Source organism: Musca vetustissima, unplaced genomic scaffold (genome assembly GCF_032173495.1).
Source record: "Musca vetustissima isolate MV318-11 ecotype Yass unplaced genomic scaffold, APGP_CSIRO_Mvet_v1 utg16626, whole genome shotgun sequence".
Lineage (NCBI taxonomy): Eukaryota > Metazoa > Arthropoda > Insecta > Diptera > Muscidae > Musca > Musca vetustissima.
In genome coordinates this window covers 1-16,179 of record NW_026885824.1, presented here as the reverse complement: position 1 = coordinate 16,179, position 16,179 = coordinate 1, and the positions used below count along the sequence as shown (strand labels likewise).

At 33.8% G+C, this 16,179-nt stretch overlaps 1 protein-coding gene across 1 annotated transcript; it reads right to left on the bottom strand.

Annotated features, from left to right (window-relative positions):
- Positions 1 to 3,519: 3,519 nt before the first annotated feature.
- LOC133333055 (F-box/LRR-repeat protein 20-like) lies at positions 3,520 to 15,704 on the bottom strand (the record flags this gene model as incomplete). Its single annotated transcript, XM_061541389.1, has 6 exons — positions 3,520 to 3,788; positions 7,379 to 7,591; positions 7,660 to 7,953; positions 8,021 to 8,209; positions 15,345 to 15,522; positions 15,610 to 15,704. Coding segments are annotated over 6 exons (1,077 nt in total), but the record flags the coding sequence as incomplete, so codon positions are not given.
- Positions 15,705 to 16,179: the final 475 nt, after the last annotated feature.

Sequence of the window (16,179 nt, the reverse complement as noted above, 5' to 3'; positions counted from 1 at the left end):
GAACATAAAACAGAACAGAAAATATCAAAAATAAAGCCAATTCGTGTACACATTTTTCAAAATATGGAATATTGTGGGGTATCCCTATATGGGTGCTACACCAAAACGTGTATCGATATATCCCACTTTCAATATCAAACATCTTAGGAGAAGTAGCAATGTATGTGCAAAATGTCAAAGCCTTATCTATGGAATAGCTAGAGCGGGTCTTACTCAATCAGTTTTTAAATACACAACCTTCTAGCCAGCTAATCCGACTTTGGGCCGACAAGTCGACGTTTTAAAGAAGGATAGATGTTTAACTTCTAATAAAAAGACCACAGGCTATTAAATCGACAGAAGAGAATGTTATAAGGACCAAAGAAAAATATCATATGCTACTAGAATTGGGTCCCGCCCGACCAATATCGTCACATTTTGAACTCCTATCCTATCAGGAGTATGAACAAAAAAGTTCGGAATTTTATCCGTTACCATGACAGTGGATTATAGGGCCCAGTAAACAACAATCACTTCTTCAGTCTACCACGACCAGAATGAAGTTCTTATCTTTGCGAGCTGAAGCAAGGTGTCTTTAATAGACAAGCTAAAGAAGCGAGTTCTTATAGACGAGCTGAGGGATGGAATTCTGAAGCTGAAGGCGTTTGGTGTACCATTTACCTAAAATCAGACGAAAATATATATTTGGGAACTATATCGGAATCGATTTTCTTGAAACTGCATAAATATCGTTCTAGACTCAATTCAGTAGACTATTCTAAGTTTCGTGCAAATCGAAAGGTATATATGGACATTGGTGCACCATTTACATGAAATCGGACGAAAATATATATTTTTGGGAACTATATCTAAATCGGAAACGATTTTCTTAAAATTTAACGCACATCGTTCTAGACTCAATTAAGTACGCTATGCCAAATTTCGTGCAAATCGAAAGATGTATAGGGACTTTGGTTCACCACTTACATAAAATCGGACGGGAGCTATATCTTAATCTGAACCGATTTTCTCGAAACTTAACACACATAATTCTAGACTTAATTCAGTACGCCATGCCAAATTTCTTGCGAATCGGATGATATATCGTTTACATTAAATCGGACGAAAATGTATATGGGAGCTATATCTAAATCTGAATCGATTTTCTCGAAACTTAATACACATCATTCTAGACACAATTGAATACGCCATGCCAAATTTCGTGGAAATCGAAAGGGATATAGGGACTTTGGTGCATCATTTACATTAAATCGGACGAAAAAATATATGGGAGCTATAACTAAATTTGAATCGATTTTCAAATAATTTAACACACATCGTTCTAGACTCAATTGAGTACATTTGGTACTCAATTTACCTTAAATCGGACGAAAATATGTATGGGAGCTATATCTAAATTAGAACCGATTTTCACGAAACTTAACAGAAATAATTCTAGACTTAATTCAATACAAAATGCCGAATTTCGAGCGAATCGGAAGATATATAGGGACTTTGGTACGCCATTTACATTAAATCGGACGAAAATATATATGGGAGCTATATCTAAATCTGAACCCATTTTCAAAAAACTTAACACACATCGTTCTAGACTCAATTCAGTAAGCTATGTCAAATTTCGTGCAAATCGGAAGATATATAGGGGCTTTATTTACATTGAATCGGCGAAAATAAATATGGGACCTATATCTAAATTTGAACCGATTTTCAAAAAACTTAACACACATTGTTCTAGACTCAATTGAGTACGTTATGCCGAATTTCGGGCAGAACAAAAGATATAAAGGAACTTTTGTGCACAATTTACATTAAATCGGAGAAAAATATGTATGGGAGCTATATCTAAATCTAAACCGATTTTCTCGAAACTTAGCACACATCGCACTAGACGCAATTGAGTACGTTATGCCAAATGTCGTGCAAATCGAAAGATGTATAGGGACTTTGGGCCTTGGTCCAAATAAATGAGATGTGTCAAATTTCATCCAATTCGGATCATAAATGTGACCTGTACTTTGTTTACAATATAACATCTACAGACGGACGGACGGACATGCATAAATCGACTCTGAAAGTGAATCTGCATATTCTCAAAAGGAACCATGTGTCTATCTCGTTTCCTTTTGCCTGTTACAAACATATGCACAAAGACATAATACCCTCTACGACAGTTTGGTGAAGGGTATAACAATGGGTGTTTTTAGGAGCTGAGGGCGGTATTTAATAGGGTATTATTAGGGATAGTTCATTGATGGCAAAAAGATACAAAGTGGATAAAGGATTATCACTATCAAAAAACTCTTAAAAGTGCATTTTCATTTAAGGTGTTTGGACTTGACTGGACATGGTTTTTCTATTGCTTTGTTTTCATCAATTAAAAAAAATGGGTGATTTTTTGTTTTTATTTTTGTTTTTTTTTTTCTTGGGTTATGAAATTATTAAATATATATTTTTAATAATCTAATTCGTTGTTAGGAATAAAGGGGGTTAATAATATAATTAAAAAAAAACTTAAAAATAAAAAACTATTAATTAATAAAATTAAATTTTTTACAAAGAAAAAATAAAAAAATATTAAAATAAAAATATTTATATGAAACGTACATTAAACAGAAAAAGAACGCCACAGAGATTTTTCGTTTTTTGAATCCAACTAAATTTGTAATAGTTGTTGTGGTTGCAAAAATACAATAAAATTTTAAAAAAATACAATAAAATAAAAAAATAATATTATATAACACAAAGGGGTATTAATTATTACAGCTTGCCTAGGAGGGGAGAACAAAAAACAAAAAAGACAGTATTGAAATTAAAATCTTAAAAGAAAAATTATTTATATAATTTTGTTATTTTAATTTCAGTTTTTTTTTCGTTATCACTAAAAAAAATCTTATAAATGTTAAACATTTGTTTTTTTTTTAATTTCTTTTTTTCAGTTTTGTTTCTGGTATCGTATATAAAAAATTGCTGTTTTGTTTTTTTTTTTCATTTACGTTTTGGTTTTTTTTTCATTATGTTATTTTTTTTAAATTAAAAAAAAAAAATAAAATAAAACATAAAGTTTTTAAATATGTATGTATTTTGATTTTTTGTTTACATAATTGTTGGGGGGGAGGGGAGAAGAGGGTGAGGAGTTTTTTTTATATATGGTGGTTGTGGTTAGTTGTTGTTGTTATCTTTTCTTAGGATATCGAATATTTCGGTTATCGTTTCATATCTTGAAAATTTTCGTCTATTTTACATTTCATTGCTATTATTTTTTGTTGTTGTTGTTTTTAGCGACACAAATAAATGAATAATTTTTAATGTTGTTGTTGTTGTTTTTGTTGTCATTATTATCAAGAAAACAAACACATAATATTGCTGCTGCTAAAGTAAAATCTAAAAATCCTTTTCAATTTACTACCATCTGGATGCTGCAACTGTTGCAACTGATGTTTGTTGTTGTAGAGGTTGTAGAAGTTGTTGTTGTGGTTGTTGTTTTCCTTATTAGTATCCATCCATTGCCAATTTGCCTGCCAAACTCAAATATTCAATTTATATATAGCCGCAAAGACATGTACCAACAAAAGCGATGCCACCAATATCGTCAAGATAATCAGGATAATTGTCGAAAATATATACCATCAGTCCGTGGGGCCTTTACACAGCAGCTTCCGTGCAAAGCCAATGGCCGAATCTCACAAAATCTCACAGCATCGACAATAACGTGGTCGTTGTCCAGTGGTAACTGGTGGCGGTGTAACTGGGGCAAAGTACGCATGAACTTTTATATTTGGTAAATGTTGCTGTGTGTGGAGAAGAAGAAGAAGAAGATGAGAAGATAATTAGAAGGAAAATTAAAATGACAAAAATAAAAAACAACAACAAAAGGGAGGCTGTTTGTGAAATTAAGACAACCAAAGAAAGAAACCTATACAGACTGCCAAGGACTATTTGCAGCAGACGGAGAGGATGAAGACCTTAATAGAAGGCAGTCTTAATAGAGGATTTGGAGGCAGTCTTTATGGAGGAGTTGGAGGCAGTCTATATAGACGAGCTGAAAGGGATTCTTCATCGACGAGCTGTAGAGAGTCTTTCATAGGATAGCTGAAGGGAGTCTTTATAGCCGTGCTGAATGGTATCTGTATAGATAAGCTGAAGGAAGTCTTTATAGACGAGCTGAAGACAGTTAGAAGGAAATCTTTTAGATGAGCTGAAGGGAGTCTATCATAGACGAGTTGAAGGGAGTCTATCATAGACGAGTTGAAGGGAGTCTATCATAGACGAGTTGAAGGGAGTCTATCATAGACGAGCTGAAGGGAGTCTATCATAGACGAGCTGAAGGGAGTCTATCATAGACGAGCTGAAGGGAGTCTATCATAGACGAGCTGAAGACAGTTTGAAGGAAGTCCTTTAGATGAGGTGAAGGCGTCTTTACGGGGTCTATAGACCCCGAAAAAGTTATTTAAAAAACCACGCCTTATATAGATCCCGAAAACAATTATTTAAAAAATCCACGCCTTATATAGATCCCGAAAACAATTATTTAAAAAATCCACGCCTTATATAGATCCCAATTATTTAAAAAATCCACGAAAACAATTATTTAAAAAATCCACGCCTTATATAGATCCCGAAAAAAATTATTTAAAAAATCCACGCCTTATATAGATCCCGAAAACAATTATTTAAAAAAACAATTATTTAAAAAATCCACGCCTTATATAGATCCCGAAAACAATTATTTAAAAAATCCACGCCTTATATAGATCCCGAAAACAATTATTTAAAAAATCCACGCCTTATATAGATCCCGAAAACAATTATTTAAAAAATCCACGCCTTATATAGATGGTTGAAAAAATTATTTAAAAAATCCACGCCTTATAGTGGCCTTGAAAAAAATTATTTAAAAAAATCCACGCCTTATATTGAAAAAAATTATTTAAAAAATCCACGCCTTATATATTTAAAAAAATCACGCCTTCTATAGACCCGAAAAAAATTATTTAAAAAATCTCCGAAATAAATTATTTAAAAAATCCACGCCTTCTATAGGCGTGAAAAATTTTCTTTAAAAAATCCACGCCTTCTATAGACTCCGAAAACAATTATTTAAAAAATCCACGCCTTATATAGATCCCGAAAACAAAAAATTATTTAAAAAATCCACGCCTTATATAGAAAAATCCCGAAAACAATTATTTAAAAAATCCACGCCTTATATAGATCCCGAAAACAATTATTTAAAAAATCCACGCCTTATATAGATCCCGAAAACAATTATTTAAAAAATCCACGCCTTATATAGATCCCGAAAAAAATTATTTAAAAAATCCACGCCTTCTATAGACTCCGAAAAAAATTATTTAAAAAATCCACGCCTTCTATAGAAAACAATTATTTAAAAAAACAATTATTTAAAAAATCCAGGCCTTACAAAATATGGCCTTGAAAAAATTTATTTAAAAAATCCAGGCCTTATATAGACACCGAAAAAAATTATTTAAAAAATCCACGCCTTCTATAGACACCGAAAAAAATTATTTAAAAAATCCACGCCTGGTTATTATAAAAAAATTATTTAAAAAATCCACGCTGGTTCTTATAAAAAAAAAATTATTTAAAAAATCCACGCCTTCTATAGACACCGAAAAAAATTATTTAAAAAATCCACGCCTTCTATAGACACCGAAAAAAATTATTTAAAAAATCCACGCCTTCTATAGACACCGAAAAAAATTATTTAAAAAATCCACGCCTTCTATAGACACCGAAAAAAATTATTTAAAAAATCCACGCCTTCTATAGACTCCGAAAAAAATTATTTAAAAAATCCACGCCTTCTATAGACTCCGAAAAAAATTATTTAAAAAATCCACGCCTTCTATAGACACCGAAAAAAAATATTTAAAAAATCCACGCCTTCTATAGACCCCGAAAAAATTATTTAAAAAAATCACGCCTTCTATAGACCCCGAAAAAAATTATTTAAAAAATCCACGCCTTCTACAGACCCCGAAAAAAATTATTTAAAAAATCCACGCCTTCTACAGACCCCGAAAAAAATTATTTAAAAAATCCACGCCTTCTACAGACCCCGAAAAAAATTATTTAAAAAATCCACGCCTTATATAGATCCCGAAAAAAAATTATTTAAAAAATCCACGCCTTCTATAAACTCCGAAAACAATTATTTAAAAAATCCACGCCTTATATAGATCCCGAAAACAATTATTTAAAAAATCCACGCCTTATATAGATCCCGAAAACAATTATTTAAAAAATCCACGCCTTATATAGATCCCGAAAACAATTATTTAAAAAATCCACGCCTTATATAGATCCCGAAAACAATTATTTAAAAAATCCACGCCTTATATAGATCCCGAAAACAATTATTTAAAAAATCCACGCCTTATATAGATCCCGAAAACAATTATTTAAAAAATCCAAGCCTTCTATAGACACCGAAAAAAATTATTTAAAAAATCCAAGCCTTCTATAGACACCGAAAAAAATTATTTAAAAAATCCACGCCTTCTATAGACACCGAAAAAAATTATTTAAAAAATCCACGCCTTCTATAGACACCGAAAAAAATTATTTAAAAAATCCACGCCTTCTATAGACACCGAAAAAAAATATTTAAAAAATCCACGCCTTCTATAGACACCGAAAAAAATTATTTAAAAAATCCACGCCTTCTATAGACCCCGAAAAAAATTATTTAAAAAAAAACCACGTCTTCTATAGACCCCGAAAACAATTATTTAAAAAATCCACGCCTTATATAGATCCCGAAAACAATTATTTAAAAAATCCACGCCTTATATAGATCCCGAAAACAATTATTTAAAAAATCCACGCCTTCTATAGACTCCGAAAACAATTATTTAAAAAATCCACGCCTTATATAGATCCCGAAAACAATTATTTAAAAAATCCACGCCTTATATAGATCCCGAAAACAATTATTTAAAAAATCCACGCCTTCTATAGACCCCGAAAAAAATTATATAAAAAATCCACGCCTTCTATAGACCCCGAAAAAAATTATTTAAAAAAAACCACGTCTTCTATAGACCCCGAAAACAATTATTTAAAAAATCCACGCCTCATATAGACCCCGAAAACAATTATTTAAAAAATCCACGCCTCATATAGACCTCGAAAAAAATGATTTAAAAAATCCACGCCTTTTAAAGGCCTTTGCAGACGAGCTGAAAGTTCAAGGTAGTCTTTATAGACGCGCTGAAAGTTGTCTTTCATAGGCGACTCTTGGTAGACGATCATGAATGTTTTTATGAATTTGGGATATGATTTTTTTCGACTGCTTGTTGCCTTTTATTTCACAAATAGTTATCCTAATCCCTGATTTTTTTCTCGTGGTTACCTTTAGTTTGCGTATTGCTGCTCTTGTAATTAATTGGCAGTCAAATAGCTCAATTCTTTGTAAATTATGACAAGAAACTAAATGCTCTAATGTACGATCAGTGATTAATGGACAATTATCCAATTCGAGGACGGATAAACTTTCCGCAGCACAGCTACCAGCTGCCAGTTGGCGTATACCATCATCGGTTATCAGTTCACAATGCGATAGAAACTGCAAAGAATAGCAAAAAACAACAACAATTAAAACATACAATTCTGAAGAAATACTTCACCCCTTACCAATTTTTCTAAACTTGGACAACCGGTGGCCAAGTGTGCCAGCGTTAAATCAGTTATCTGATTACACTCCTCCAAATCCATACGTTCCAGATATTTACAATTTTTACCCAATGCCTGAAAGCCTAAATCGGTGAAATTACGACAACCGGATACCTCCAAGGTATTCAAATAGGGATTATTTTGTGAGAGTGCCATCAGTGAGAGATCGGTCAGTTCGGCACATTTGGATACGCACAATTTTTGTAGATTGTGACAATTGCTGGCGATTTGTCGTATCGATGAATCGGTGATGGTCTGGAAGGTGAGGAGAGATGATCATTTATTAAAATATTGTGGTGATGAAAATAATTTCGATACTTACCTCACAGCTGTGTAAATTGAGCACCATTAGATTGGGACAATATTTAGCCAAACACGTTATGGCATTGTCATTAACCTGCTTACAACCTTTGCTGCAGAATTTACGCAAATGCTTACAACCACGGGCTAAAGCTTCGACACCATTTTCCGTTATTAAATGACACCATGATATATTGATTTCTTGTAGATTCTGCAAAGAAGAAAACGATGAAAAAATTATTTAAAAAATCCACGCCTCATACAGACTCCCAAAAAAATTATTTAAAAAATCCACGCCTCATACAGACTCCCAAAAAAATTATTTAAAAAATCCACGCCTCATACAGACTCCCAAAAAAATTATTTAAAAAATCCACGCCTCATACAGACTCCCAAAAAAATTATTTAAAAAATCCCCGCCTTTTATGGAAACCGAAAAAATATTTAAAAAATCCCCGCCTTTTATGGAACCCGAAAAAATATTAAAAAAATCTCCGCCTTTTATGGAACCCGAAAAAAATATTTAAAAAATCCCCGCCTTTTATGGAACCCGAAAAAATATTAAAAAAAATCCCCGCCTTTTATGGAACCCGAAAAAAATATTTAAAAAATCCACGCCTCATACAGACCCCCCAAAAAAATTATTTAAAAAATCCACGCCTCATACAGACCCCCAAAAAACGATTTAAAAAATCCACGCCTCATACTGACCCCCCCAAAAAATTATTCAAAAATCCACGCCTTATGTAGACCCCAAAAAAAAATATGTAAAAAACCCACGCCACATACAGATTCTCAAAAAGATTATCCACGCCTCATACAGACCCCCAAAAAAAATTATTTAAAAAATCCACGTCTCATACAGATTCTCTCTATAATCTATATATAAAACCCATAAGAGGTGCTGACCTCTTCTGTAAAAAAATTTCCTCTAAACAAACAGCCTCCTTAAATTTTCATTGATAAAAATGCTCTTCAATTGACAAGAAGAAATCCCCCAAAATAATGTGGGTAGATGATAAATTAAACAGCTGATTTCTCTGAAAGAGAAAGGTCACTTCACTCTCACTCTCTTTTTAATAATCATTCAGAGATGACTTGGAGGCTTTCTCATAGTCATTTGTGTTTTCATTTAATTGGTGAATAAAAAAAAAGAAACATAATATACCCCCTCCCCATTATCATACACACACATACATAAATAAATGCAAAGGAAAAAATCACTTGCCACGGCTTGAGCAACAGTGCTATGTTTACAAACACAGAGAGGCAAAGTAGAAGAGAGCCAAAAAAAAAAAAAAAAAAAACGACAACAACTAAAAATGGGCCAATGTAAAATGAATCTATTCTCCCCCCTCTCCCCTTTATATGGAAAGAAAATAAAATTACAAATACAAAGTTCAAAACATGATAATTTTTGTTGGGGAATTTTTGCACAACAACAACAGAAAACCCGAAGCTGAGAGACGAAAAGGTAAAGGGCATTACATATTATGTTAATGTGTGTGGGTGGGTGGACTGAACACAACATGACCTATAGCAGGCTTGGGCAGAGAAGTAAAAATTTGCATTCTCACACACTTGTCAATAGGTGTGTGTGTGTCAATGGTTCAGTTCAGTTGTTTCAATTAATTGTATTTACTTTTGCCAAAGAGCACGCGTGCCTGGGTTTGCCTGATGTGGACAGGCTCGGGCAGAGAATAACAAATTTGCATTCTCACACATTTATCAATGGGTGTGTGTATGTGTCAGTTCTTTCAATTGAATGTATTTACTTTTACGAAAGAACACGCGTGCTGGGGTTTGCCTGATGGGGACCTATAAAGAAAAATACCAACAGAGAGAGTGTGATACATCAATGGGGGAGAGCGAGAGAGGGCATCCCTATGATTGGGGGTGTTGCAAATAAATAGGCTTAAGGAAGGTTATTGCAATTTTTGTTGTATACAACTCTCCCTATTTTATGTAAAATGTTGACCTCGTCGTTACGTACATACACACACACACCCACTCTGATATATACACCATGTAAGGTTTTGTATACAAGTGTGGCGCTCTCTATATATCTCTCTCTATTTTCATTTATAGAGCAGTAAAAGGGGCCATTTATAAAAGGATACGAACTATAACAACAAACAAATAGCGAAGTGCACTTGGCCAAAGTAGGCCAACACAGACAGACACTCAAACACACACGTACGTCTATATATGTACGTATGTATTTATTATGAAAAGAGAAATGAGAAAGAGGAGATGTCAGTGAAATAAGGACATCAAAACAATGTTAAAAATGGCACACTTGGCCAAAAAAAAGTAGTGAAAAGAAAATGAGCAACAAAAACAGAAATGAATGAATAAAATTAAAACCAAAAACAAAACGAAAAAAACTCATGCTCTTGAGACATTTAAATAATGAGAGCAAACAAGAGTAAAACACATCGTAATTATCTCACACATGCAAAAATAAAAGGCAAAACGAAAACAAATTGGAAATTTTCCGCTCTTTTAGGGCCCCCCAAAAGAAATGCAATTTTTTTATTTGTTGCTAATTTTTTGAAATAAATGGAAAGTGAGAAAGAGAGGAATAAGAAGCAGAATGGAAACAAGAAAAAGGGGGCTTGTTTTTGGGTATATATTTTTATTTTCCTTTTTTTTGTATTTCCATTCAAGGTTTGTTTATATTGCGAAAAACATAACAAAGTGCAAGAAGAAGAAGAGAAGAAAATTACAAAACTGTTGTTTGTTGTTGTTGTTGTTGTGGGGTTGGCAACACCACATAATAATCATAGAGAAAAAGAGGCATAAAACAATCACCCCACCATCACAAACCAACAACAAACAAAACTTTACATTTATAAAATGAAAATGAAATTTTAAACCCTCTGCCGTCGTGTTGCAGATTGCAAGAGAACATCAACAACAAAAGCAAATGGTGTGAAAAACGTTAAAAAAAGAAGAAAAATCAATGGCAATTTTCTTAATCACAATTTTTGTTTTCTGTTGGCAAATACATTAAAATTTAAATCTATTGTAATGCCATTGATATGACATGTGGAATTGGGAACAGATACGCATTGACATTTTTGGGATTCAATAGGGAAAGCTAAGGGACTGCTGTGTTTATGAAAAAAACAACTATTGGTAAAATAGGCAAAGACGAAACTACTATGAAATATTGACCGAAATATAGGCTTCTGTTAGATTTTGTTAACTCCTCAAAAAATGTTGGAAAAAAATTAAAAATAGAAACCACATTAATTATTTTTTGGAGCGCCTAAAAATATGCATCAATTTTTATTTTTACTAAAATAAATACCTACAAGGGCCTAAAATACTAAACTACAGCTTTTTTGGATGGAAAACATACTCAAGCTCCCCAAAATAGCAAAATTTTGAAGGTACCTTTATGCAGGTCTAAACCTTCAAAATGACGCAATATTGCTAATTTTTGGTGGAATTATTTGCTACCCAAGAAGGACTTAATATGCTCAAGCTCCCCAAAATATCGAACCTAAAAATTGAACTGACATGAATAATTTTTGTTACGAACATTTGCCACCCAAAGAGAACCGAAAATACCAAATTACAGCAAATTCGGATCGAAAACATGCTCAAGCTCCCCAAATTAAAGTTACCGTCATATGGGTGCTACCTGTAAATGTTAACCAATATTGAGAATTTTTGGTGAGAACATTTACTACCCACCAATGAGAATCCAAAATATAAATTTACAACTAATTTGGTTGAAAAACATACCCAATCTCCCCAAAATACCTAATATGTGGGAGTACCGCGTTATATGGAGACTACCTGAAAAAGTCGACCGATATTGATAATTTTTGGTAGGAAAATTAGCTACCCGATAGGGTTCTAAAATACAAAATTACAGCCAATTCGGACCGAAAACATGCTCAAGCTCCCTAAAATATCGAATATTTACGGATAACGTTATATGGGGGCTACCCTAAAAAGTGAACCAATACTGATAATTTTTGGTGGGAACATTTACTACGCAAAGAGAACCCAAAATACCAAATTACAGCCAATTCGGTTGGAAAACATACTCAAGCTCCCTAAAATATCGAATATTTACGGATACCGTTATATGGGGGCTACCCTAAAAAGTGAACCAATACAGATAATTTTTGGTGGGAACATTTGTTACCCAAAGAGAACCCAAAATACCAAATGACAGCCAATTCGGATCGAAAACATGCTCAAGCTCCCTAAAATATCGAATATTTACGGATAACGTTATATGGGGGCTAACCTAAAAAATGAACCAATACTGATAATTTTTGGTGGGAACATTTGCTACCCATAGAGAACCCAAAATACCAAATTACAGCCAATTCGGTTCGTATATATGCTCAAGCTCCCCCTAATACAGAAAATAGGTACTACATGAAAAAGTCGACCAATATTGATAATTTTTGGTCGGGAGATTTTCTACCCAATGAGAGCCCAAAATACCAAATTACAGCCAATTCGGTTGGAAAACATACTCAAGCTCCCTAAAATATCGAATATTTACGGATACCGTTATATGGGGGCTACCCTAAAAAGTGAACCAATACTGATAATTTTTGGTGGGAACATTTGCTACCCATAGAGAACCCAAAATACCAAATTACAGCCAATTCGGTTGATATATACGCTCAAGCTCCCCCAAATACCGAAAATTGGTGCTACATGAAAAAGGGGACCTATATTGATAAATGTTGGTCGGAAGATTTTCTACCCAATGAGAATCCAAAATACCAAATTACAGTCAATTCGGTTGGAAAACTTGCTCAAGTTCCCCGAAATAGCGAAATTTGAGAGGTATCGCTATATGGCGGACATACCTGTTAATGGACCGATGTTGATAATTTTTGGTTGGGGTATTTGTTATCCAAAGAGAACACAAAATATCAAATTTCAGCCAATTCGGTTGAAAAACTTCCCCAAATTTCCCAAAATATCGGATTTTGCTAGATTCCGTTCAAGGGGTCTACTCTGAAACTTGGAACCATATTCATAATTTTCGGTAGGGAGATTCTCCACCTAACGAGAATCCAAAATATAAATTTACAGCCATTTTGGATGGAAAAATACTCAAGCTCTTCAAAATATCGACATTTTGGATGTACCCATATATGGAGGCTATACCTAATCATGGGCCGTTATTGATAATTTTTGGTAGGAAGATTTGTTATCCAATGAAAACTCATAATACCAAACTACAGCCAATTCGGTTGTAAAACATGTTCAAGCTCCCTTATATACCGAAATTTTTAAGGAACATTTATATGGGAGCTACCCTAAAAAATTAAGCAATATTGGTAATTTTTGGTAGAAATATTCGCTACCCTATGAGAACCCAAAATACCATATTACAGCCAATTTGGTTGGGAAAATATCTCTAAAATGTCTCTAAAATATCACAATTTAAGAGGTACCTTTATATGGGGGTAGTCTAAAAAGTAGACCACTATAGCTTATTTTTAGTTGGGAGATTTTTCACTCTATGAAAATACAAAATGCCAAATTACAGCCTATTCGGTTGAAAAGACGTGCCCAATCTCACCAAAATAGCGACATTTTGGAGTTACCGCTAAAGGAGGTCTACCCCGAAACTTGGGTCCATATAAATAATTTTCAGTAGGGAGATTTCCCCCCCAATGAGAACCCAAAAAAAGTACCCAAACTTCCCAAAATGCAAAAAAAAATCGAAGAAAAAAGAACCGGTTTTCAAAATTTTTGAACCGGATATTCAGATAACAAAACCGGTTTTAACACCCATGTGAATATCATTAAAAAGCCAGTAAACCAAAATGTAAAATTTATTGAATCGGACTATTATTGGTTTTATTATCTGCAGAATATCCGGTTCAAAAATTTCGAAAACCGGTTCTTTTTTCTTCGGTTTTTTTTGCATTTTGGGAAATTTGCGTACTGTATTTTGGGATCTCATTGAAATGCAAAATGCAAAAAAAAATCGAAGAAAAAAGAACCGGTTTTCTAAATTTTTGAACCGGATATTCAGATAACAAAACCGGTTTTAATACCCATGTGAATATCATTAAAAAGCTAGTAAATCAAAATGCAAAATTTATTGAATCCGGACTATTATTGGTTTTATTATCTGCAGAATATCCGGTTCAAAAATTTCGAAAACCGGTTCTTTTTTCTTCGATTTTTTTTTGCATTTTGGAAAACTTGCGTATTGTATTTTGGGTTTTCATTGAATGGAAAATTTCCCTATCATAAATGATTTACTTTGACCCAAGTTCCAGGGTAGACCTCCTTTAGCGGTAACTCAAAAATGTCGCTATTTTGGGGAGATTGAGCACGTTTTTTTTTTTCAACCGAATAGGCTGTAATTTGACATTTTGTATTTTCATTGGGCGAAAAATCTCCCATATATAACGGTTTTGTAATATGACACGGGTAAAATTTAGAAATCTGTAAAATATCGATTTGTCGTCTATGAGGACCCCATCTAAAATCTAATGAGCAACATTTTTGTAGAACATTGCTAGGTTAAAAAATCGCATCTTATGATAATTGGAGACCGGTTCAATAAATTAAGGATAAAAAGGAGATGGAAGGAATCGGTTTAGAAGGACAAAATGTTCTATAAAAAAAATTCCTCCCTCATTCGATTTTACTGAAGAAATGTTATCGCCAAAAAATACATACAATAGCTTCAAATGAAAATATACAGGTTATAATCTTCGAGTATAATGAAACATGTTTCCGAACATTGACCTATGGCGATTTTTTTTCCTTCTAGAGTTTTCATAGAGTTTCGCCAATAGGAATTTCCGACCCCTCGATCATGACCCTGATTTTGTCTCACAGTATAATCCGCATATTGATCTATAAAAGTTTCACAAGGCCTCTTTGTCAACGCCTCAAGTGCTTCGGGTCGGTTCCGACTTGGCACATTACAACCAAAAATTCGACTTTTATTTCCCGGAAAAGTTTAGTCCTCCTGTATCCAATATATCCTATCATGTTGATCGCTATTTATTTGGACGTATGATTAATATTAATTCGGAATGTTATTCATACGCACCCAAAGAGAGAGAGAGAGCTAAAGGGGACATGGTGACGTATGAATATATTCATCATTCATACGCTACAATGTCCTCATTAGCTCCATCTCTTTCTCTCTCTCTCCCTCTCTTAGCCCTTGCCAACTGAGGGCAAAATTACTTTGGGTTATATGTTTTTTCCAATTTGTTTTGAACATTTACCCCTTCCCTATCCTGAGTTCCAATATAACAATCTAGCCTTAGGTACTTTAAAGTTTATATATTTTTGCATCGAAATCGAAGTTTTCTTTTAATTTTACTTACCGGACAACCATCCGAAATATATTTTAAACTATTATCGGTGATATTAGAACATGATTCTAAATTAAGGGAGGCTAATTTTGAACAATGGCGACTTATCGATTCGGTCGATATATCTGTTATTCGATTGCATTCCGATAAATCCAACTGTTCTATGTTGTGGCAGTAGTCGGCTAAAGTTCTGCACAATAAGACAGGAGAAACAAAATCGATCAATTAGTAAAAGAAAAATTCATTTCAATATCGAAAAGGACATTTGGATACTCACTGTATTGATTGATCGCCCACAGATTTGCAACCACGCAGCGATAAAAATTTCAAAAATCCTCCACAGCGTTGGGATATATTTTCTATGACGGGACCCTGGAAAAAACAAAAAAAAACTTATTTGTAAGTAAAGAATAGTTTAGGGGCGAGAGTATAGCCATAAGGCCTAGTAAATGTAGGACAGGTCGGGGGAGTAGGCCGGTTGTGCCCCACATACTCAATTTTGTAAATACATTAGAGCCCCAACATGCGTCGTTAATAGGGGCCCAGGGCACAAGCGATACAAATCGAACCATTTTTTTGCTAAACTGGCAAAAATAAATAGGTGACGTAGGGGATGATAGATACCAAGCAACGGCTCCGATTGGCTTTTACATGGCGAAGTCCAGGCTTATCTTGGTCCCTCTTTCATCTCAATTGTGGACACTGAACTCCTCGCGGTGTCACCTGGGGAAGCTAATTTCATTATCCGTTGAAATTGTGAGCTAATATGTGCCGCTAGTTCACCCATAAGAACTATAAAAAATGGGTTGAGGGGTCGGGTTAGTTGTCCACAATCGGAAACCCCAAC